This window comes from Mustelus asterias, chromosome 5 (assembly GCF_964213995.1).
Source record: "Mustelus asterias chromosome 5, sMusAst1.hap1.1, whole genome shotgun sequence".
Classification (NCBI taxonomy): Eukaryota; Metazoa; Chordata; class Chondrichthyes; order Carcharhiniformes; family Triakidae; genus Mustelus; species Mustelus asterias.
In genome coordinates this window covers 86,775,977-86,802,244 of record NC_135805.1, presented here as the reverse complement: position 1 = coordinate 86,802,244, position 26,268 = coordinate 86,775,977, and the positions used below count along the sequence as shown (strand labels likewise).

General features: G+C 43.2%; 1 protein-coding gene across 1 annotated transcript in view; it reads right to left on the bottom strand.

Annotated features, from left to right (window-relative positions):
* slc30a2 (solute carrier family 30 member 2) overlaps window positions 1-19,883 on the bottom strand; it is a 77,425-nt gene extending 57,542 nt beyond the window's left edge. Inside the window, exon 1 of the mRNA XM_078213735.1 lies at window positions 19,562-19,883. Within this exon, the coding sequence (XP_078069861.1) occupies window positions 19,562-19,641 (80 nt within the window). The 5' untranslated portion in view covers window positions 19,642-19,883. The remainder of the gene's footprint in view (window positions 1-19,561) is intronic.
* Between the last annotated feature and the right edge of the window lie 6,385 nt (window positions 19,884-26,268).

Sequence of the window (26,268 nt, the reverse complement as noted above, 5' to 3'; positions counted from 1 at the left end):
TCCTTAGCACCATGCTTGTTTGTTCTGTTTAATGAAAACTAACCTGGGAGAAATAATCGGTCAACCTCCTGAAATTCTCATTACAATTGTACTGACCGAAGTTCATCAACACAAAATGTTAACTCTTTTCCTCTCTCTGTAGATGCTGCCAGGCCAGCTGAGCATTTGTCGCTTTCATTTCAGAATTCCAGCATCGGTAATGTTTTGTTTTTGTTATATTGGCGATTGAGTTTGAGAATTTGCCCTTTACTAGTGCAGTGATAGAACAGCTCTCATACCTGAGCAACCACAAACTCAAAGCAGGAGCTTGTAAACCTAAGTGGTGTGTGGCGGAGGTAATGGAGAGTTCAGAGCAGCAGGCGTCATTAAGGCTCTGCATCCCCAAGCATTTCATTTTGCAACTGAGCATTGTTATCCTATGCTGGCTGGCGTATGCTTCAATAGGAGCTACTGCAGGTAGTTAATGCTCTCATAACACACTGTAAACTTCAGAGACTCTTACTGCATTTAAATCAGTTAAAATTCTGCTTTGACTTTTTTTGGAGGGCAAGTGTCATGTATTTCATTTATTTTGGGCATGCACATAGATAGGAATAAAGAGGATAATAAATCATAAGGGGTTGGCATCTGATCTGAAACAAAGCATCCACAGACCAACAGCAAAGATAAGAACCTATAGGAATCAGACATGAGGCTGATGAGCTTCACAAGAATGAAATATGTAAATGCTTGTGGCAGACACCCAGCTGACCAAAAAAACAACCAAGTGCCTGATCATCACACTATCTTTTCCCACTGTTACACAGTCATTGGGTAGAGTAATTTATCACCAGTTCATTCATGCTTTTACACTAACAGCAGTTATTCATCAATCATTCTGACAGCTTGTTGAACCATGTATCGATATATTCTGCTGCACCTCAAACTCTGCTCAGTCTCATCAGTAGCGCAGCACACATCAAAACTTTAATGCGACAGATTATTTGGTTTTACTAGAAGGCTCTCCAGATACCAATACATTCTGTCTGATGTAAATTTATGTGAATACTGTTGATTTTATATAAAGACTATTTTACACCTATTCTGTTCGGTCCTTGCTACACAGCACCAGCCTCATGTTTTCACTCCATAGTTTTACAGGGTTGTAATGGTGGATTCAGGATTTATAGGAATTAGGAGCAGTAGTAGGTAAATTCAGCCCTTCAAGCCTGCTCTGCCATTTTATCAGATCATGGCGGATCTCTGCCTAGTCTCAAATCCATCTCCCCACCTATTCCCCATATCCCTTTTTTTAATAGGAATATATCTATCTCCTTCTTAAAACCATTCAAAGATTCAGACTCCACCGCGCTATGGGGCAGCAAGTTCCACAAATTCACCCCCCTCTACAAGAAGTAGTTCCTCCTCATCTCAGTTTTAAATCCACTGTCTCGCAACCTATACCTGTGACCTCTTATTCTAGATTGCCCCATAAGAGGAAACATTTGGTCTACATTTACTTTAAAATTTTATATTCCTTGATCAGATCCCCTCTCATCCTCCTAAATTCCAGCGAGTATAATCCCAAACTGTTTAATTTCTCCTCATATGTCAACCCTTTCATCCCCGGGATCAATCTGGTGAACCAATGCCACCACATCCTTCCTCAAGTAAGACGACCAAAACTGGATACAATACTCCAGATGTGGTCTCACCACATTTTCTTCCAAGTTGTATCTGAAAAACAAAATATAAATCAGGAGCAAGCCTTTTTCTTCTTCCCTCTATCTCGTGAAGTGCTCTGAAAAATTCTTTCACATGAGAAATCTAAGTGTGTAGAGTTTCTGGGTAGCAATGATGTGGAGATGCCGGCGTTGGACTGGGGTAAACACAGTAAGAAGTCTCACAACACCAGGTTAAAGTCCAACAGGTTTATTTGGTAGCAAATGCCACTAGCTTTCGGAGCGCTGCTCCTTTGTCAGGTGAGTGGGAGTTCTGTTCACAAACAGGGCATACAGGGACACAAACTCAATTTACAGAATAATGATTGGAATGCTAATCAAGCTAATCAATGCTAATACAGCTAATCAAGTCTTAAAGGTACAGACAATGTGAGTGGAGAGAGCATTAAGCACAGGTTAAAAAGATGTGTATTGTCTCCAGACAGGACAGCTAGTGAGATTTTGCAAGTCCAGGCAAGTTGTGGGGGTTACAGATAGTGTGACATGAACCCAAGATCCCGGTTGAGGCCGTCTTCATGTGTGCAGAACTTGGCTATCAGTTTCTGCTCAGCGACGCTGCGGTGTCGTGAAGGCCGCCTTGGAGAACGCTTACCCGAAGATCAGAGGCTGAATGCCCGTGACCGCTGAAGTGTTCCCCAACAGGAAGAGAACAGTCTTGTCTGGTGATTGTCGAGCGGTGTTCATTCATCCGTTGTCGTAGCCTCTGCATGGTTTCCCCAATGTACCATGCCCCAGGACATCCTTTCCTGCAGCGTATCGGGTAGACAACGTTGGCCGAGTTGCAAGTGTATGTACCGTGTACCTGGTGGATGGTGTTCTCACGTGAGATGATGGCATCCGTGTCGATGATCCGACACGTCTTGCAGAGGTTGCTGTGGCAGGGTTGTGTGGTGTCGTGGTCACTGTTCTCCTGAAGGCTGGGTAGTTTGCTGCGGACAATGGTCTGTTTGAGGTTGTGCAGCTGTTTGAAGGCAAGTGGGGGTGTGGGGATGGCCTTGGCAAGATGTTCGTCTTCATCGATGACATGTTGAAGGCTCCGGAGGAGATGTCGTAGCTTCTCTGCTCCGGGGAAGTACTGGACGACGAAGGGTACTCTGTCCACTGTGTCCCATGTTTGTCTTCCGAGGAGGTTGGTGCGGTTTTTCGCTGTGGCACGTCGGAACTGTTGATCGATGAGTCAAGCGCCATATCCTGTTCTTATGAGGGCATCTTTCAGCGTTTGGAGGTGTCTGTTGCAATTCTCCTCATCCGAGCAGATCCTGTGTATACGGAGGGCTTGTCCGTAGGGGATGGCTTCTTTAACGTGTTTAGGGTGGAAGTGTCTCACTAGCTGTCCTGTCTGGAGACAATACACATCTCTTTAACCTCTGTTTAATGCTCTCTCCACTCACATTGTCTGTATCTTTAAGACTTAATTAGCTGCATTAGCATTCCAATCATTATTCTGTAAATTGAGTTTGTGTCTCTGTATGCCCTGTTTGTGAGCAGATCTCCCACTCCACCTGACGAAGGAGCAGCACGCTCCGAAAACTAGTGGCATTTGCTACCGAATAAACCTGTTGGACTTTAACCTGGTGTTGTGAGACTTCTTACTGTGTTTACCCCAGTCCAACGCCGGCATCTCCACATCATGACTACCATCGACACCGCAAACTGTCGGCTCCAAGTGGTGAGGATCTCCAACAAGATCGCGCATATCGACACAGACATCAAGTTTCTACAAAGATGCAAGAAAGCAGACAAGATACCGAAAGGACTACAGATCACGAACCCACTCAGGTCAACCTATAACACAGACTACGCTGAGAGACCTTGCCATCGCACCTCCCTCACAATCCTCAACCACCTCATACACCAGCTCTACAGCAAACGCCGCAGCCTGGAAACCAAGAGAGAATCCATATTCTCAACTTGCGCTCAGGACGCAGACCAGCTGCGAAACTTTGCCAAGCAGACGAGACAAAGGAACTACACCATCTACATGCACACCAAGAACAGGAAACTCGAGAAACTCGGCATCACCACCAGCAGCAACCAAGCCTCCCCAGGTACCACAGAAGAAAACAGTACCACTACAGGGAAGTCCATTGTCAACTTGTCGGACTACACACTTCAACCAGATGAAATCGAAGTTCTCAGCCGAGGGCTCAATTTTTGCCCCACCACCAAAATAGACCCCATCAGTTTCGCGGCAGACACAGAGGAATTCATCAGGCGAATGGGGCTGCGGGAGTTCTTCCACAAACCCCAAAAGGCCAACAGCGAACACAATGAGACAGCCAATGAACTGGAACAGCAGACAGAGAGATCCGCAGTGCATCCGAAGAGGAAAGAGTCGAATTGGACTCCTCCGGAAGGCTGCTGCCCTCGACTTGACATGTATGCCCAAGCCATCAGGAGGTGCGTCAACACCAAATTCATCAGCCGCACTCACAAGACAGCCCCGAACATCACCCAAGCACAACGCAATGCCATCCGCGCTCTCAAGACCAACCGCAACACTGTCATCAAACCAGCAGACAAAGGAGGGGCCATCGTCATACTGAACAGAACGGATTACTGCAAAGAAGTGGACCGACAACTGAACAACGAGGAACACTACAGACAGTTACCCGCAGATCCGACCAAAGAACACACCCGTCAACTCAACACTCTGATCAAGACCTTTGATCCGGACCTTCAGAACACCCTCCGTGCTCTCATCCCACGTACTCCCCACGTTTTGGAGATCTCTACTGCCTCCCAAAGATACACAAGGCAAACACACCCGGCCGTCCCATCGTATCGGGCAATGGGACCCTGTGCGAGAACCTCTCCGGCTATGTCGAGGGCATCCTGAAACCCATTGTACAAAGAACCTCCAGCTTTTGTCGCGACACTATGGACTTCCTACAGAAACTCAGCACACATGGAGCAGTTGAACCAGGAGCACTTCTCATCACAATGTATGTCTCGGCACTCTACACCAGCATCCCCCACGATGATGGCATTGCTGCAACTGCCTCAGTACTCAACGCCGACAACTGCCAGTTTCCAGTTGCAATTTTACAACTCATCCGCTTCATCCTGGACCACAATATCTTCACCTTCAACAACCAGTTCTTCATCCAGACACACGGAACAGCCATGGGGACCAAATTCGCACCTCAATATGCCAACATCTTCATGCACAGGTTCGAACAAGACTTCTTCACCGCACAGGACCTTCAACCGATGCTACACACTAGATACATCGATGACATTTTCTTCCTTTGGACTCATGGTGAACAATCACTGAAACAACTATATGATGACATCAACAAGTTCCATCCCACCATCAGACTCACCATGGAATACTCTCCGGAATCGGTTGCAATCTTGGACACACGCATCTCCATTAAGGACGGTCACCTCAGCACCTCACTATACCGCAAGCCCACAGATAACCTCACGATGCTCCACTTCTCCAGCTTCCACCCTAAACACGTTAAAGAAGCCATCCCCTACGGACAAGCCCTCCGTATACACAGGATCTGCTCGGATGAGGAGGATCGCAACAGACATCTCCAGACGCTGAAAGATGCCCTCATAAGAACAGGATATGGCGCTCGACTCATCGATCAACAGTTCCAACGCGCCACAGCGATAAACCGCACCGACCTCCTCAGAAGACAAACACAGGACACAGTGGACAGAGTACCCTTTGTCGTCCAGTACTTCCCTGGAGCGGACAAGCTACGACATCTCCTCCGGAGCCTTCAACATGTCATCGATGAAGATGAACATCTCGCCAAGGCCATCCCCACACCCCCACTTCTCGACTTCAAACAACCCTTCCACAGCAACTTCTGCAAGACGTGCCGGATCATCGACATGGATGCCATCATCTCATGTGAGAACACCATCCACCAGGTACACGGTACATACACTTGCAACTCGGCCAATGTTGTCTACGCTGCAGGAAAGGATGTCCCGAGGCATGGTACATTGGGGAAAACCATGCAGACATTACGATAATGGATGATGGATGAATGAACACCGCTCGACAATCACCTGGCAAGACTGTCCTCTTCCTGTTGGGGAGCACTCCAGCGGTCACGGGCATTCAGCCTCTGATCTTCAGGTAAGCATTCTCCAAGGCGGCCTTCACGACTCACGACACCGCAGCGTCGCTGAGCAGAAACTGATAGCCAAGTTCCGCACACATGAGGACAGCCTCAACCGGGATATTGGGTTCATGTCACACTATCTGTAACCCCCACAACTTGCCTGCTCTTGCAAAATCTCACTAGCTGTCCTGTCTGGAGACAATGCACATCTCTTTAACCTGTGCTTAATGCTCTCTCCACTCATATTGTCTGTACCTTTAAGACTTGATTAGCTGTATTAGTATTGATTAGCTTGATTAGCATTCCAATCATTATTCTGTAAATTGAGTTTGTGTCTCTGTATGCCCTGTTTGTGAGCACATCTCCCACTCCACCTGATGAAAGAGCAGCACTCCAAATGTTAGTGGCATTTGCTACCAAATAAACCTGTTGGACTTTAACCTGGTGTTGTGAGACTTCTTACTAGTAGCAATCCAGACACAATTGCGTCGGTTTTCTGAATTGATCTAGTGCTTCAAGTTTCTTTTCCAACATACTTGTAAAATCTTTGTTGAACCATAGTTATCAGGCACCACTTTAGATTGTAATAAAAATATTAATTGATGTATTTAATTTTTAGTATTATTAATATAGTTGAAAATAAGTTTATCACAAAAAAGTATTTTAATAAGAATGTTTAATAACCTGACATTAACTGAAAATATCTTTTAAAAATCTATTCAGAACATTTACTGATTTTATTTATTGTCACATGTATTAGCGAAAAGTATTGTTTCTTGCGTGCATAAGAAGGAAAGGAGAGCGTGCAGAATGTAGTGTTATAGTCATAGCTAGGGTGTAAAGAAGGATCAACTTAATATGAGGTAGGTCCATTCAAAAGTCTGATGGTAGCAGGGAAGAAACTGTTCTTGAGTCTGTTGGTAAGTATCCTCAAACTTTTGTATTTTTTTCCCAGCGTAAGAAGGTGGAAGAGTGTATGTCCAGTGTCCAGGGTGCATGGGGTCCTTAATTATGCTGGCTGCTTTTCCGAGGCAGCGGGAGGTGTAGACAGTGCCAATGGGTGGGAAACTGATTTGAGTGATGGACTGGGCTTTGTTTGCAACCCTTTGTAGTTTCTTGCAATTTGGAGGGAGAGGATCCATACCAAGCTGTGATCCAACCAGAAAGAATGCTTTCTATGGTACATCTGTAAAAGTTGGAGACAGTTGTAGCGGACATGCCAAATTGCCTTAGTCTTCTGAGAAAGTCGAGATGTTGGTGGGCTTTTTTAACTAGATTGTCGGCATGGAGGGACCAGGACAGGTTGTTGGTGATCTGGACATCTAAAAACTTGAAGCTCTTGACCATTTCTACTTCATCCCCACAGATGTTCTCCACTATGCTTCCTGAAGTCAATGACTATCTCCTTCGTTTTGTTGACATTGAGAGAGAGATTATTGTCGTCGCACCTGTTCACCAGATTCTCTATCTCATTCCTGTGCTCCGTCTCGTCATTGTTTGAAATCCAACCCACTACGGTGGCTTCATCAGCAAACCTGAAAATCGAGTTGGAGAGGAATTTGGCCACACAGTCATAGGTGTATAAGGAGTCTAGTGAGGGGCTGAGGGCACAGCCTTGATGGTGAGGGGGAAGGTTGTGCCTGCATGGCTGTTGGGGGTTTATGGACACTGAGAATGGGGAGGTTGGCCACTGACGCCGGTGAAGGTGGGTGGGGGTTAGATCACCCTGATGCCTGCATGCTGATGGTGGTGGGGGTGAGGGGTGACCCGACCACTGAGTGGTGGAAGGGGTTTGCCTTCGGTGTGTCTTGTTTGCCAGTGGTCCCAAAATCCTGGGGGCGGGGAGGGGGTGGTGCGCGGTTGCACGGGGCCTTTAACTTCACTTTGAGACTGGGGCACCCTGATCTTTGTGGAACTGGCCTTGTGGGCTCCATCAGACTCCACCCTGCCAGAACGATGGCACAAAACATGTCCCCTTTTGACAAAGTTTCAGTCGATTTGTAATGAAAACCTGGATGTGTTTCTGGGAAGAAATATACGGTTTTCTATCAGAACCTTTGGCACTTTGGCTAGAATTCTCCAATGCTGGACAAGCCACTTCTGCCAGTGAGAATGAAGAATTTGGCACTCAGCCAAATCTCCATTCACGGCAGTGGGACTGGAGAATCCCAGCCGTGAACGAGGACTGGAGAATCCTAGCCGCTGACGAGGACTGGAGAGTCACGGCCTTTGCCATTTTTTTGGAAAATTCCATCTGATACAGACTTCAAAGACATGAACTCTAATAGTTTTGATATTTTCTTCAAATCTCAATATTCTCTTTCTTTCATCATTCCCACCCTTTCTTAAAAGTAATGACTTGCACTGGTATTCCGGTACATGAAACAATTATTGATGACTCATCTTTATAGCTCCCGGCACAGGGCTACATGCACTAGGATTGCATTTCAAGAACTGAGGTACATCATAGAATCCCTATTCTGCAGAAAGAGGCCATTCAGCCCATCGAGTCTGCACCAACAACAATCCCACCCAGGTCCTATCCCCATAACCCCACATATTTACCCTGCTAATCCCTCTGACACTAAGGTGCAATTTAGCATGGCCAATCCAGCTAACCTGCAGATCTCTGGAGTGCGGGAGGAAACCTGAGCACCCAGAGGAAACCCACACAGACATGGGGAAAACGTGCAAACGCCACACCCAAGGACAGAATCGAACTCAGGTCCCTGGCGCTAAGAGACAGCAGTGCTAACCTCTGCACCACCATGCCGCCCATAGGTTTCCATACATTAAAATTCATGTTTAATTCAGATTGTCAGAAGCCTACTTGATGAAAGGAGGATCTAATCCTATCTGCATTTGCCCTTGTACACTCGTAATGACCAGCAGGGATCAGAGGATATCAGTCAGGACTTGGAGCCCAGCAGAATTTTATTGAGTTTACCCGTCCTAGTCCAGGAACATTGAGACCAGTTTCAGCAGTCCCTGCCATATCCCAGATAGGATCAGTTAATTTAGCCTTGATCAGGAATTGAGTTTGGGGCCCTTCTTAGTCTGTACAATTCTATATCAAACCACTTAGGGAATTTATTCTTTGGGAGAATTTATACATAGATTAACAGCTCACAGTTAAAATGTAGGCATATAAATTAAAATTTGTGATTGCAGCATTGCATATAGTCTGATGACATTGGATTATTTGTTTAGATTAAAAACTTTCATAAAATATGGCTTGAGAAACTAATTGATAAACTAAATCAGTAGCAGATTATTAAATGTTTACCGGCAAGGATGCAAAGGATGAATTAGGTCCAAATGGGAAGAGTTGTTTAGTGGGATGTTCTTGTCACTATCTAGCTCTGCTGATCAAAGAACTTTGACTTTATCCTTTCTCTTTATCTTCTACCTATCAAACAAGGTCACAAGATTACCTTCAATTCCACTCAATGATGTGCCCGCCTGTTTTGCTATTTGGCACATCTGGAAGCATTGTTTTGCATACATTTTCTCTATTCTCTTATATAACTTTCTCCCTCTCCTCTAGATCTCTCTTTTTGAGCCTTAGGAAGTCCCAATTTATTTAGGATTTAGTGCAGCATTGAGTGGGTATTGCATTGCTGGCAGGGCCATCTTTTGGGCGAGTTGTTAATCCCAGGCCTTGTATATTCTCTCCAGGAGATACAAAGATCCTGTGACCCTATTTCAAAGAAGGGAAAGGGAATTTTTCCTGGCCAATATTTTCCCTCAACCATGGCACCATTATATAATTATCTCATTTGCATGAAGCCACCTAACATGTGTGAGGGCTTCACCCTACCTAAGGGAAAAGAGGTTGGAGAATGGGTCAGGCGCTAAAGGAAATGAAGTCCTTGTAGAATAGAATCCCCCCGCCATTTAGTGCTCCAAACTTAATTCATGCTGCTTCATTGCCGCTACAATGAGCTTTGCGCATCTAACACCTTCTTTCAGAAAAAAAAAACATGCTAGAAGGTGTTCTGGAGACATCCAAGATCAGGGCATTGGAACTAGCTGGATCTGATCATCAGCAATCGTGACTCTCTGAACAGCATTCTCAACTCACACAGCTGCCACAGGACTGACTGAGATACGGATCACTCCCTGTGGGGGGGACAGGTTGAGGCTGCAACCCTGATGCCTTTTCATTCAAAGCAGAAATGCCATCCTCGCATCAACATCAGTCATACTGTCTACTCAGATTAAAAAAACAACAGTTCTATGACTCAATTGAACAGGCGCTCCACAGAATTTCCTTACCGGGGAGAGAAATGAAATAGAACCGACTTTGAGACACCATCTACAATATTGCATTCTCAACAAACGAAAAGCAATAGCAAAAAAGTACTCATTGTTTTGAGGCCAACATCAGTGTGATGGAACGTGTTAATGAAGCCAACTAGTCCGCTCTCATTAATGAGAGAGAGCAAGAAAACTCTGAATACATTACGCATGATGGCACAGTGGTTAGCACTGCTGCCTCACAGCTCAAGGGACCTGGGTTCGATTCCTGGCTTGGGTCACTGTCTGTGTGGAGTTTGCACATTCTCCCTGTGTCTGCGTGGGTTTCCTCCCGGTGCTCCGGTTTCCTCCCACAGTCCGAAAGATGTGTGGGTTAGGTTGATTGGCCATGCTAAATTATCCCTTAGTGTCCCAGGATGCGTAGGTTAGAGGGATTAGCAGGGTAAATATGGGGGTTACAGAGATAGGGCTTAGATGGGATTGTTGTTAGTGCAGACTCGATGGGATGAAAGGCCTCGTTCTGCTCTGTAGGGTTTTCTACGATTCTATGATTAAGAGCTGCTCAAAGTGAAGTCCAGCAGACTGCTAGGCAGTATATTGGTTACAACTCTGCCAGAATATCCAGATGTTCTTTGACACGGAATGCAAGGGACATGTATGAAAGGTTCAAAAAAGCAACAAGAGATGTCACAAACAGAAATAAACTGTTTGGAGAGATGGGTGGAAGACAACCTTGTGTAGTACACCAGGGAGAAGACTGTCACCAAGGAATGTCTAGACACCATAGATAGCCTGCCTGCCATGGCACAGCTAGATAATAAACCCACAGTAATGAAGCATCACAAAGTTACTGACACAATTACCATGGGCAAAGCTCTGGGTGCTGATGTTATGCTGCCTGAACTCATCAAGCATGGGATACCAGCGCTCCTGCAACATCTGCGCAAACATCTCCGTCTCCACTGGAGGGAACGAGCAGCATGCCAGGATATACATGTGAAGATTGTGGCTTTGTACAAGAACAAGGACAATCACAGCAATTGCAACAACTATTGAAGCATCTCCCTGCTCAGCATCATGGGAGAAGTATTTGCCCATGTTTTTCTTGTCAGTCTGCAGATCCTGGCTGAATCCATCTACCCTGAATCTCAATGTGGTTTCAGGACTGGAAGATCAACAATTGACATACCTTCTCAGTCTGGCAACTGCAAGAAAAACACAGACTAAGGTGTTCAGGATTGGTTGGAGAGAGGGGATTCTGGGTATGTCTGTCAAGGGAGGGGAGCCAGGGAAAAGTATGTGTGTGTCTGTGTGTTAGAGAGCAGCAAGGAGCTTCAGGGAGCAAGCAGCATGGCCCTTTGAAACAGCATCAATGGGGCGAAGGAGACAGATGTAAATAAAGAATTTAACAAGTGGAAGAGGGGCACAATCATTTAACAGAAGACATTCAGGCCACTTCGGCTCTATTGAGGCTTTGTATGCTTTCCCACATCTCTAATCACCCCCACTCCTCTGTCCTCAGCACCACACTCTGATGCTAGAGATTGTTGATAGCTTCACATATCTAGGTTTCACAATCACCAGCAATCTGTCACTTGATGCTAAAATTAACAATTGCTTCGCAAAAGCTGAGGCTGGTATGTCCAAGCTGTGTCAGAGAGTGTGGAACAACAGCAACCTGACTGAGAACACCAAACTGCAAGTCTACCAAGCCTGCGCCCTCAGCATACTCTCTCTACAGTGGTGAGATCCGGACAGCATATGCAGAGCAGGACAAAATGCTGAACAGTTTCCATCTTCGCTGTCTCAGACGTATCCTTGGTACTTCTTGGCAGGACAAAGTCACCAACTCAGAGATCCTAAAGTGTATTAATTCCATCAGTATATATTCATTGCCAAGCTAACAATGCCTACGCTGTCTTGGCCTTTTTCATCAGATGGATGATAGCCATGTACCCAAAGGCCTTCTGTGCAGTGAATTGGCCACTGAGTCACGGCCTCCTGCGTGTCCATTCATCCACTATAAGGACACCTGCAAGCAAGCTATGAAATGACACTGAAAACTGGGAGACAGTTGCTGATGTTGGTGACCCCTGGAGGCTGACTATTGGAAGAGGCGAGCGGAAAGCTCAGCTAGCCGAGCAGAGGGCCCAGAGAAAATAGAGGGCAGTGAATCATGCACCTTCTCAACCCATTGTCAGCAAATGGAGCAGAGACTGCCATGCTGGAGTGAGGCCCCTGAGTCACACCAGATGAGGCTTAACCACAGAGTTAACATTGCGGCACTAACCATCATCTTACAAGATAGAAGGCTACCAGCCAGGAATGGAAAATGAAGACAATGAGATGCAATGCTGAAAATACCAACAGATAAAAAGTATCAGAAGGAAAACGTTTAATGTTTCACTTTGAAACCCTTAGGGTATGTGTTATGGACTTCTGCTCCTCACACAGAGCCATATTTGAAGGGTCATGGGTTGAAGAATTGGACATAGGGATCTGCATGGTCGATTTACAGCACACCCAATTTTCCAGTTATTAATTTGAATCACATCACAGAATTTCACTCGTTAATCAAAACTCAGTTCTGTTCGGATGAATGGTTTCCACTGATATATTTACCTTCCCTCTTTCCTTTCCAATGCTGATGGATATTTTGCATTTCACATTTGCAGGTTTTGTTCCTTTTATCTGCAATGCATTTGGAGATATTATTTAAAATGATCGTTCAATTTGTGTATCTGCAGCAATTTGATTATGATTATCCACAATTATGATCTTACAACTGCAGAACATTAATTTGTCTCAATAAAATGGACTCTTCTTTTTGGATTGTTGGTGCTTGGATCCATTTAAAAGTTCATTCGTTCAGAATTTCTACATCCAACTCATGTGCACAGTGCTCCTTAATGGAAATTGCAAAATGATTAAGAGCTACAAACAGGAAACATTCAGTTTATCAAATCCCACCCAGCAGATTCAACTATCTGAAAGGCAGTTCAACTACTAGCTAGCATTTTACCAGTTAGTTATTGAAGCATTTTAAACATTACCATTTTACCCTTTTTGGCAATGAATCCACATTGAAATATTGCATATTCTGAATAGATAATCTGGAAGGTTTTGGAATTGTAATATTTTTGCACAAAATTGCCAAAGTGCAAGGGAGTACGAAATTCAAATCATGAAGGAGCATTAGATGTGGCAGAAAATTAAAGTACAAAAAATCTAAGCGTAAAGAGGGACATGTAGATTTTCAATCTGTATATGAAAGTTAACATGAGGATTGACAGAGGAAAGGAAGACACTGGAGATAATTATAATGATATCAAAAACAAATATATTTGCCATCACTATATCGTTGATAAGTAAAGAAATGTTAACATAAATTGGATTTCCTCTTAAGTTACATCTGAAAATCTGCTCAGCTATGGTGAGCAGTGGCATGTCCAATATCATATGTTAGCTGGTACATTAAACTGAAGGTCATACGATGGAAATAAAACTGGCCCATGTGAAATCATCCAACTGTGGGTTCTATTCATACCTGTATGAATCCTGCAAAAGGAGGACTTGGGATCTGGCCTGCTGTTAAGCTAATTCATAGTTTTTAGTGCTTGTAAGGTTGTAAGGTTTCTGTGATTTTTTTTTGGCTTCTTTTACGTTTATTAATGCACACATTAGTTGATTTTTCAAAGTTATCCAGCAGTGAAGAATCTGGCACTTTTTAAAGCAAATGAGTTTCATTATTCTTGATTGCTAATGATGTTTTCATCCTAGAAGTGGTGGGGATCAATATTCCTTTGGACTTCTAAACATGTTGCATCATTGTGATCAGAAGGAGCTCATGAATGCCTAAATACAGATGCTACCACATTTCGTCTGCACCCATCACTGCATTCATAGATCACTCCAGAATTTATTGGATGTATCTGAGGATACATTGTGCATACTGTTTCTGTTTCACAAGGGTCACTCTAAAACAGTACCACCTGCTGCAAGCTAACTGCTGACAATATCAGGAACAAGTTCAACTCTTACTTTAAAAGGGAAGATTACCACAGCATGAAGCTCTCATGTCATCCTTCTAAGCTTCTAAAGGGAAACATCGGTAACATGAGGCAATTTACAGTGCACCCCTGTACCAACCAGTAAACAAATGCTATTTTTGAATGAAACAACGCCTTTATTTCTGTTCTTGTGGAAAGAAGCTGAGCAGAGAATTCTCTGAGAAGTGGATCCCCTTCAAATGCAGGGTAGTGCCATGCACTGCGCACCCTTGTGCGTATCAGTATTCCTCTCATCAATCCTATGGCCTACGTCAACTAATAGGTTTTGCATTCAATTATTTTTCAGGCGGTACCTAACTACAGAAATGTCATTATATATGTCAATGACCATTACCTCAAAAGTGGATACACTGGCACAGTTGACTTCCACACAATGAAGTCAATGTTATTTTAAGAAGAAGAAACATTGGATGGAATTGTTCAGTGACCAGGACTATCCTTTGCATCCATGGTCGCTCACCCCATTGAGAAACCACCGAACAGAAAAGAAACACTGCAGTCTGGGTGACTCAGTACCAGTTTGTTTCCTTGGCAATCATCTTCACATTCAAGTTTGCCACGCAGTTTTTGTGCAAGCTAAGAATATGTGTAGAATCCCATTTTCAAGTTTTTGAAGTTTATTTATTAGTCACAAGTAGGCGTACATTGACACTGCAATGAAGTTACTGTGAAAATCCCCCAGTCGCCACACTCTGGCACCTTTTCGGGTACAATAAAGGAGAATTTAGCATGACCAATCCACCTAATGTGCACATCTTTGGACTGTGGGAGGAAACCCACACAGACACGGGGAGAACGTGCAAAGTCCACATAGACAGTGACCTCAGCCGGGAATCGAACACAGGTCCCTGGCGCTGTGAGGCAGCAGTGCTAACCACTGTGCCACTACTTATTGTTACTATAAACAAATATAACCATTTGTTTATGGCTGTACTCTTTTATCAACATTCAAAGTTTAATCTCTGAAAATCATCATTTGTGTGTCTTCTCTGATCCACCCATTTAGCATTAACATACTATATAGCTAAATGAGTAATTTTAGTATGAGCGTATAAAATGCAGACTGGCAGCTAAAGAGAGTAAAAACTACTGAAAGGAAACCTTGTAGAACTGTAAGAAAATACTTCACCAAATCGGGAGAGAAGGTGCCAAACTGAAGCTGGAACCATTCTGAGCACTTAGTGCTATCATGGTATAAACGATTAAATCTAATCTACGTTGTTACTGTTCCTTAACTTTGTGAATCACAAATGGTGCCTTGTGTGTATTTTGAAGAGTTCCAGTTTGTGAAGAAGCTTCCTATGCTGTTGGGTTCCATTGGATTAATGAAGTGCCAAGCATATATTTTTGTTCTCCAGATTACTGTGGGAGATTGTGGTTCCTATTCTTCATGAATGCATGTTCTACAACATCATCACAGTAAGGATATGGGATAGCAGATAACTATTGGGCACAGGGCTATATATTGTTTGCACCTAGATACCTTGATAATACTCAAAATGTTTCCGCTCTAGGTGAAATTCTAATTTGTTCTGTATATATTTTGAAATGTATTTTTTCAATGGCAAGCTTATGTATTTAATGATATAGCTGAACAACAGTTTCAGCAAAGCAAATAAGGAATTTGTAAATTGAGTGATAATTTTACATTACAAATTAATAATGGATAATTTTACAGTGCAAATGAAATGCATATTTAATGCTGATAGATGTTGTACAGTGCTGCAATATTCCAAATACAGGCTTTTAGTATTAGAAGATACAATCTGACCCAATCCATAACTCGGAAAATACGATTATTCTGATTTCTGGGGCCTACCTCCAAGTCAGACAGTCAGTAATGCAGTAACCCGACGTTTGAAATTCATAAACACATTAAGTCAGGTGACTTAGTATTTTGGGTGGATTCAGTTCGCTTCACAAGGTTCAGCGTTTCAATTATTTTCAAATACTCCTTTTTGAAACAAAAGCAATTCCAGGTACAATTTTTTATGCAGCTGTTTTTAGTAAATGACCTTTAGGTTACTGGGACGATTGATAAGAAATACTCTTGCTGAATTTTGATATCCTTTGGAATATCATCCGGAAAAGGTTTTTTCCCCCCCTGTTAAACAATGACGATTCTCCGGTTGCAATTGCATCCCTTTTTGTCTGGTCTGGTTTTCAATAGTTTATGTGTTGACGTGTTAACGTCTTCCTTGTGGCTAAGATTTCTTATTGAATACAAATGTGCTTTTGCTTACCACCAGTAATTCCCACTTAGAAAATGCTGATCATTTTCAAGATCCTTTGGATTTAAGGATGAATGCCACATTGTAATTTTGGAATCCGGCGGATAAGCAGACTTTATGGCCGACCAATGGAAAATACTTATTTTATACAAAATTATTTGCAGAAGGCAAGAAAAATGATCCTCTGCATTTAACTAGTAAATTCAAACTCGCCATTAGAATGTTTCCTTTCTCGACAGATCAGTTCATCTCATGCCTGTGCTGTAATATATCTGCAGCTTCGATCTCCTATCTCCTAATTAAGCTTTCGTCCCATTTCTCGGAATCTGAAATGATTTGTGATCTCGAAGTGTTATTTTGGGTTGGTGGTGGTGGAGGGGAAAGCTAATAGCCAAACCGTCGCAATAGAAACAAGTCCAATCTTCACACAACAGACAGCAGGCCAATAATTATTAACCTGCATTGATTGGGTAATATAAGAATAAAAAATGTGTTATTCTTCGAATATCATTTGATCATTTGCTAGTGGGTATCTCAACTTCGTGCAGTGTTTCCAATTCTTAAAGATTTAATATTGGGACATATTTAAAAGAACTATCAGTGTTATTTCTTAATGTAATTACATTGCATTTATTTACAATACAGAGACGTGATCCACCAATTTCACAAGAGCATTATGCCAGATAAATTAGTTATTGATTTGTCCCCCAGCCCCGATACGGCTGATTTCACGCAACAGCTTAGGTCTATTTTACAGTTCAAGTGTTGCGTCCTTTCCCGAGTTCGTTAGAAGTCTATATTAAGCGTATACATTTCTAGCTCTGGAGCGCGCCAATTAGACAAATCTGGTTGAATTGACGGAACTGTCCCGGACTGAGTAGGTAATCAAGACAAACCCAGAGGTGATACGTGGTAGGTGCTCTTTCTACAAACCTGTTTGAATTTCATTAGTGGTCCAGGTTTCTTTTAGGGCAAAACAAATAAACCAACTCAGGGACAAAGTAAAAGGGGCAGCTCCCCAAAAGGAAGGGGAACAGCCCGAACAGAACCAAAGTACAAAGGAAACTTAAAACATTAAATCATAATGTGACTATCGGGGTCGATAATGCACCCCAGCCCCTGTGGTGCCCAACGGGTGTGGTCCAGGTGAGGAATAAAGTATAGGTGAGTGCCGAGACCAAGAAAGCGTCCCTGCGGCTCTGGAATGTTGACAACGATTCACGGAAGTATTTAGAGTAATCTACCGCATTCAAAGACTAAATTAATCAATGATTACTATCCACGATGCTACAATTACAATGGCCAGTGTTGCAGAATTGGTATTACCATAATTACCATAAGCCACTGAAAATATTTTAGTCCATTATGAAGTGTGCAGTGTGTTCAGCTGATTTTTAAAAAATCTTGCCCAATGTTTTAAACTTAATACACTGGATAAAATACACTGCTCGCTCGCCGGTAAACTATGAGTGAAGGCAAGTTTGGCAAATGTAGACTGGTCACATAGACCGGAAATGTCAACTCTGTTTCTCTCTCCACAGATGCTGCCAGACCTGCAGAGTCTTTCCAGCATTTTCTGTTTCTATTTATTTGGCAAATGGCGTGGCGTATTTATTAAATATTTGAAAGCATAGGCTATAACCAATCGTTTCCTATGTAGAAATTGGCCCTATGCATGAATAATTCTTCGACATCACTGTGACATGTGGAATGATTTCTTGTGTGTCAAGTTTAAGAAAAACTATCTTTATTCAAACTGCTGTCACAATGCAGTGGTGAAACGTTACTTCTACAACTTTACGCACTGAGGGAAGTCCTACATATTTATTGTTGAAATGCTGTTCTGTGATTCAATTCATACAACATATATTTGTTTTCACATCGTGTTTTATAAATCTTGCTCTTATCAGATGCAGTTGAAATTGTGGTCCAGCTTTTCAACGCTCCGTTTAACTGATTTGTGTATGGATGTGGAATATTTTGAAAGTAATGGGATATTTGTGGCAGTTTCTGCCTTTCAAAAGCAAACGTTTCAGTCAAAAGTTATCAAATAAACCACGATAACAGATGGGAAACAAAGTGTGGGCGTTTAAAATAAATATTTTAATAAATGGTGAACGAATTTCTAAAATCTTTCTTAAAAAATAGCATCAATCATTAGTATTGCCTTTTACATTATCTGGTGAACGATCAGTTCCCCGAGCTATTAATCACAGATTGTCTGAAATGAAACCAGGCGTGAAAATGATTTTCTTCACACAAACTGCTCTTGCGGGGGTCTATTCTGAGTGTGGATTTTTAGCTCAGTGACAATACAAACATTGAAACCCAGCTGGAAATCTGCATTTGCTTCAAAAGCCCTTTGAACGTGTAACCATAAAGTGTAACATGTAAAATGTGTGCCCAAGCTGAATTAAAACAAATGTCCAAGTACAGTATTTAGTGTACACTAATTATATAAAAGATAACAGCCAACATAAACCCATGTGCATATTCCCCACAGCCTACCATAGATAATAATCACGATTACAAACGCAGTAACCGAATTGGCCACATTCTCCCTCCCGCTTGCGCACCAGTGTAGACTGCAGGGTGTGATAACGCCACCGGGAAGATACATCAACTGGCTCCAAAATCTGCCCAGCAGATTCCCTCTCGAACTATATTTAATCCAACAAAATCAAAAGTAGGGAAAGCGATGGCACCAGAATTTAAATGCGCCTCCTACAAACCTACAGGGCTGCAGCTCTTCGGTGAGCCGATTAAAAGTCCAGCCCTCATCATTTTACTCCAAACCTAACCATTTGTGATGGTTCCATCACGTTTACCTGGATACCCGCGTTATTTGCTAAACATTTACCCAATTCACTGAATAACGAGCTTAGACAAACATTTACTCACAGCCAACCGGAACAGCATCGCCTCAGTGTAATAACACCAGCTCGTTTCACATTAATGTGCTTAAAATGCAAAACGCCAATTGTGTGAGATAGCTGATAGCAGGAAAAATACATTCCACACGCATACATTTGGTTATTGTAGTTAAATAGCCTACGGAAAGCAATTTCCTTTCAATTGATTCATTGAATGCCAATGTATTAACGCATCGTGACCTTCCTTAATGCAAGCACATTCCAAGCTATAATAACTGTACAGTAACAATGACAGCCCGCTATGCTTTTTTTTCTTACCTTTTCAGGCGCAGAGTGTACATCCTCGCTTTGTTTTCAGTTATCAGATTAGCTTTTTCTGAATCCACAAACTGATCCATATTTCCAACTGCAATAATGCAGCACAGTGGAACTTAAGAAAGCACTAACCGGATATCCTTTAGACTGAGTTAAATCACTTCAGTGAAGATTCTCTGTTTGAAAGTCATCTCAAATCATAAAGCATTTCACTGAGAGAAATGAAGGCAACCTTTCCTCCCGTGTGGTTCTTTCCGGCCGGGTAAAGTTTGCCTTGCTGGGTTGAAAGCTCCTCTGCCTGAGGGGCTCTTTCCCGCTGTGCTATATGTTAATCAGAGAGTGAGTCGTGTGCAAAGGGCAATTCGAGCGGCTTTTGACTGTGAGCACTAACACTGCACACTGTGCGACGTGTGCCCACACGACTGACATCTTTCAGACTCAAATGCTGCTGCCGAGTCCCCAAGGACTGGCAACAAATCCCTGCCACCGACCGCTTTCTGTGGAGCCCGCTGGCAAACCGAGTCTGTAGCCTTGCGTTCCCACCTCGACACTACCGGAATGTTGACTTTTATAACATTTCTGCAGCTCAACTGTAAACTTATTCCGTGCCGTTCGCCTTACGGAGTAACATACGGCATACAAACCTGAATTTCAATTGCACAAGGAGAGCCTCGCAAATGCAGTTAGCCGCTTGCCACACATTATTGTATTTTAACAGAGCGTGTGAAGAGTCCAACAGGTATCAGAGCGTTTGGCCATTGTGTGTAGAAAATAGCTCTTCAGGGCCGTAAATTCAATCCAATTTTATTTGCTTTGCTTAACATGAGCTTAACACGCCTGTTGAATGGAAGGCAGGGGGAAGCAGATTGTGCAATGTCTCATTTGGAGGGTGTAGGGAGAGCCAGTCGTTACAAGGAGGCTAGCTAGAGTCACACAGAGACTAATGCCAATCTCTGCAGCGGTCTCCCCATTGTCAATTTTCCATTCGGATTTCCCTGCGATCAGTCTCGCTCTGGTGTCTTCACATGCTCTCTTCCCAGCTGGCATGCATCTGATCATCTTTTGAGGCCGATGATTCTGCAACCATGCGGCGTATAGTTTCTGAACACTGCGTCTTCTCATATAACTGTCACTCAACACTCATGATGTGGAGATGCCGGCGTTGGACAAAGAGTTTTAACAACACCAGGTTAAAGTTCAACAGGCATTTGCTACCAAATAAACCTGTTGGACTTTAACCTGGTGTTGTTAAAACTCTTACTGGACTCAACACTTAAGCATTGTTTACTGCATCCCACCCCGCTGACCGGAAACATCCTGCTTTCCCCAGACATCTTCATCAAGGTTCGCCTCTCAGTGTGGCACCGAAGTGTCAGCTGGACACTGGCCTCACGGTTTCACGCTTTTCACACCTCTACTTCCTCCAGAATAGTTTGAATGGACCGCCCAAAAACAGCTCAAGCAACATCTCCTCAGATCTCTCTGTGTGGAGTGTGGCTAAGTTAAAACCCATTCTCCTCCTTACCACATTGGATTAGATTTGGACATCTGCATCATGGAATGAACTTCGAGGACAGAAATGGCCAGCCCCTTGGTGCTGAGACTGTAAAGTGTGTGAAATAGGGAGAGGCATGTGGCCACTGAGCAAAGCTCCCAGAATGGATACTCTAATCACTCTGCAAGCACTGAATTTTACATGGTGGTATTATTTACACAGTTCAGATAGGTATGGCTGAGAAAAAAACAGGATGCATTAGTGAATGAAACCTACTCAAAAATCTTGGACACCATGGTGAGGCACAAAATGCACCTCTTGTACACATTAACTGCACTTTCAATGCCACTATTTTTCAGACACGCTTGACCTGTCAACATTCACAGTACATTAATGTTGGTGTTGCACTTGTCACTATTGATCAATATACCAATATTTGGCTGTCTTTTTAAATAAAAAACCTTGCAGATCATAGGAAGGTAGACCACACCTTCTACAACTACTTGCTATTTTAACCCAATTCTTAGTTTCCACTACTCAGCATCTAATGTTTAAGTCTAACCTGGTCTTTTATCCAATTCCTGAGGCAAACAGGACCAAAAACTTTATCTGCTTGAACCCTCTGGCCAAGTGTAGTCCCTAAGGTGTGGTCTACCCAAAACATGACTGCCCAACTTACTTTCCTCAGTAGTAGTGTCCAGGCTGAAGATTGGGACATAGATATAACCATCTGACAAGTATGTAACCACTCCATTGGGATTTTGGTTCCACCATTGCTTCATGCTGTTGTCAATTATAGAATCATAGAATCCTACAGTGCAGAAGGAGGCCATTTGGCCCGTCGAGTCTACACCAACCACAATCCCACCCAGGCCCTCCCCCATAACACATGCATTTACCCTATCTAGCCCCCTGACATTAAGGGGCAATTTAGCATGGCCAATCCACCTAAGCTGCACACCTTTGGACTGTGGGAGGAAACCAGAGCACCCAGACGAAACCCACGCCGACGTGGGGAGAATGTGCAAAATCCATATGATTCCCCAAGCCAGGAATCGAACCTGGGTCCCAGGCGCTGTGAGGCAGCAGTACTAAATACTATATCACTGTGCTGCCCCGGTTGTAGTCAGGCTGCAAGTCTATGACCTTTTACCTCATGCCCCCATGCCAGGAGAGAACTGGCAAAAAGATGGGAACTTTTACAAAACCTAAGTTTCTAATGTCATGGAGTTGACAGGCCCTACATGCCACTCTGTAGAGGTTCTTGTGGCCATCTGCTGTATACTTCATGAAAGGCACTTTATAAATGCAACTTTTTTCTTTATTTAATGAGGGACTCTCCCACCATCCATGCAAATTCCAATAAGATCAATGCCAGAGGGTACAGTCAGAGGCAATGCTGGCAGAATCATAGGGATCACATTCTGAGCAATTTCATTACTTTTCACCTTTTGAGTATTTCCAAGCACCAGGAGGACATTACAGTGGCACTGTAAGATTATAGTGGCACCGTAAGATTACAGTGGCACTGAAAGATTACAGCGGCACTGGGAAAAGTTCAGTGGCAATGGAAGGAGATTACAGAATCATTGGGAGATTACAGTGGCACCGGGTGGCGAGTGCAGTGGCACTGGGACATAACTGTGACACTGGGAGATTGAAGTGCGACAGGGATGATATTACAGTGCTACCAGGGAGAGATGACAGTGGCATGGGGGAGATTACAATGTCACTGTGACATTACAGTGGTCTGAGAGTAGATTACAGTGGCATGAGGCAGAGATTACAGTGGCAGTGGGAGGAGTTTTCAGTGGCACCGGGAGGAGGTTACAGTGGCACTGGCAGCAAGTTACAGTGGCACTGAGGGAGATTACAGCGGCACTATAAGGTTACAGTGGCACTGAGGGAGATTACAGCGGCACTATAAGGTTACAGTGGCACTGAGGGAGATTACAGCGGCACTATAAGGTTACAGTGGCACTGGGATAAAATTACAGTGGCAATGGGAGGAGATTACAGTGGCACTAGCTGGTGAGTACAGTGGCACTGGGAGATTACAGTGATACTGGGAGAAGTTACAGTGGCAGTGGGATATTACTGTGACACTGGGAGATTGAAGATGAGATTACAGTGGCTCTGGGGGAGATGACAGTGAAATGATGGCAATGGTGGGAGATTACAATGGCATTGGGAGGAGGTTACAGTGGCACTGGAAGGATATTACAGTGACACAAGGAGGAGGTTACAATGACACTAGGAGATTACAGGGATACTGGGAGGAGATTACAGTGGCACTGGGAGGAGGTTACAGTGGACCTGAGGAGATTATAGTGACACTGGGAGGAATTTGCAGAGGGGTTGGAGGGAGATTACAGTGGCAATGGTGGGAGATTAAAATGACACTGCGGGAGATTGCAGTGGCACCGGAGGGAGATTACAGTGGCACCTGAGGGAGATTACAGTGGCACCGGAGGGAGATTACAGTGGCACCTGAGGGAGATTACAGTGGCACCGGAGGGAGATTACAGTGGCACCGGAGGGAGATTACAGTGGCACTGGAGGGAGATTACAGTGGCACTGGACACAGATTGTTAAGGACGGAGAATTTACCCATATTCCATTGCAATGCAATTGAGCATTAGTTCACTTACAACAGGAAATTTATCGAAACACGTAAGTGGCACAAAATAAAAAATATTCCTTAGTTATCATTCCTGCATTATGCATCTTTAACACTAGGGGACCCCTTTATTGGTGTGAGCATATTGTAGCAATATACTTGAAATGTAATACTTTACAAAGTTTTGTTAAGATGTAGGCAACATTATTCTTTGTTCTCAACTATCAGCACTGTTAATTAGCATTTCTTTAGTTTCAACTCCCATTTGTTTGAAGTGCAAATATTCTATTTATTCTCTCTTCTTTTCCAAACTCTCCCTGCTTGACGGCTAAAAATGATCATTATTAAATTCCCCTTACTTCCTACTGTGGCTTTGTTATTCAGCATCAAAGCACATCATAAAGATTTTTCATGGAATCTAGACATCTGTTGTACCAAAATAAGAGAAGCAAAGTCCTTGGTATGATTCATTTGTTTGCATTGGCACCTTGAAAGTACTGATAAAAGTAAAGGAGAACTATTATTGGACTGTGTAGCACAAAGTTGAAATTATATGTATATAAAAAATCTTATAAATCATATAGTGACTATGTAAGATTACCTCTTCAGAGTCAGCATTATCGTTCTGGGTCTTTTTTTGTAATTAGTAGCTATTCTCATGATGGCTGGTCAGGCTGGCATCTGCAACCTGTCCCTAGTTGCTTTGAGAAGGTGGTGGGACATGATGAATGAGTTTATATGGAGAAGGTGCTCATAGAATCATAGAAACCCTACAATGCAGAAGGAGGCCATTTGGCCCATCGAGTCTGCACCGACCACAATCCCACCCAGGCCCTATCCCCACATATTTACCCGCTAATCCCTCTAACCTACGCATCCCAGGACTCTAAGGGGCAATTTTTAACCTGGCCAATCAACCTAACCCGCACATCTTTGGACTGTGGGAGGAAACCGGAGCACTGGAGGAAACCCACGCAGACACGAGGAGAATGTGCAAACTCCACACAGACAGCGACCCGAGCCGGGAATCGAACCCGGGACCCTGGAGCTGTGAAGCAGCAGTGCTAACCACTGTGCTACCGTGCCGTGCTGTTTGCAATAGTTTGGTACAACCAAGTGACTTACTAAGTCATTTCAGAGCAGTTGGAGTCAAATAATATTGATGAGGGGTTAGAGTCAGACATAGTTTGACAACATCCCATTAGTGAAACAGTTGGATTTTTGTGAAAATCTGATATTTACATGCACCGTCTTTTTATTTGCAGATTTTTTAAAAACTAGATTCAAATTCTCAAAGTTCCTTGTTGGGATTTGAATTTCAATTCTCTGGATTATTATGTTCGGAAAGCAAAGGTAGTTTTAAGGTATTTATATTTGTATTAGTAAACATTAGAAATAATGTATAGTCTTAAGTGGGTCTAATTTAATGTTTCTTTGCCTGGAAGGATAAAACCTATAGTTAGATTCGTGTTGGACAAAGGTGTTTGTATGTATAGGGGTTGGTTTCAATTCCAATGTGATTCTATTGTTCTTAGAGAGGGCTACGGCATGAAGAATAAATAGACCAGCAGAAGTATATGGGCAACAGTTAGCAACTGGAGGCCCATCAAGGACTGATATGCTTCTAAGTTTTAGTTTTAGCTGGGTTTATTACTGTTGGGGACAGGACATCGAGAAGCGAACATCTCTCAGCTCTGCCAGGAGAAGCTGCACAGGATAAGGGAGTTGCAAAGATGCAGGCTTCCTAAGGAACAAGTTACAGTCCAGATAACCAGGGACAGAAAGAATGCGTAAAGACGACATGTGTTAAGTGAACAGACACCAAGGTATTGTTCAGAAGAATTCAAGGAAGAGTAAACAAAGTGTTTGAGTTAAAGGGACAATTGCAGCAACCAGATTTAAAGTGGGGTAGCAGACTTGGCGGGTTGGGGGGGGGGGGGGGGGGTGGCTGTAAAATCCTAGACTGGATTCACTGTTAAAAGTGGAGTGGAAAATTTGCTAAGAAGTGTCATTTGGAAAATTTGGATTGGATTTGGAATGCAAATTGAGAAGAGAAAGCATGTGAGAGTAGATTTTAAAGAGTGTTTTTGGGAGTGGAGATTGGAAACTCTCAAGTGACAATCATCTCGGGGATTCCGAGGAGAAATCCACAGATACTAACTTGGGTTCAGAACGCGTGCATGTATTTGACCACAGTGATCTTGTGTGCTTAAAGGGACTTTGTGTTAATGAGACCATTCTAGCTTAAGATATACTTAGTCGTCAACGTCAATCTGAAAATCTATGTGTATTTTTTAAGCTAAGGGAGAATAAAGGACTACTATATACTCATCAATTTTTTCCATATTTAATGTTTCTTTTCTTGTTATTAAACCTAATTAGTAGTCCTCTGACTCTGTTCCTCCACATTTTAATAAAAGTGTAAAGGCTACGGTCTTTTGAGCCAGAGTTCCATTCTGGGATTTTTCCGTCCAGTTATAACACCAACTGTAACAATTAATTAATGGTTTACTAACTCAGTAATATAACCACCACACTACTATATCCCTCAAAATCGACACGTGTACTTATTGGTAATATGAAATGACTTGACCA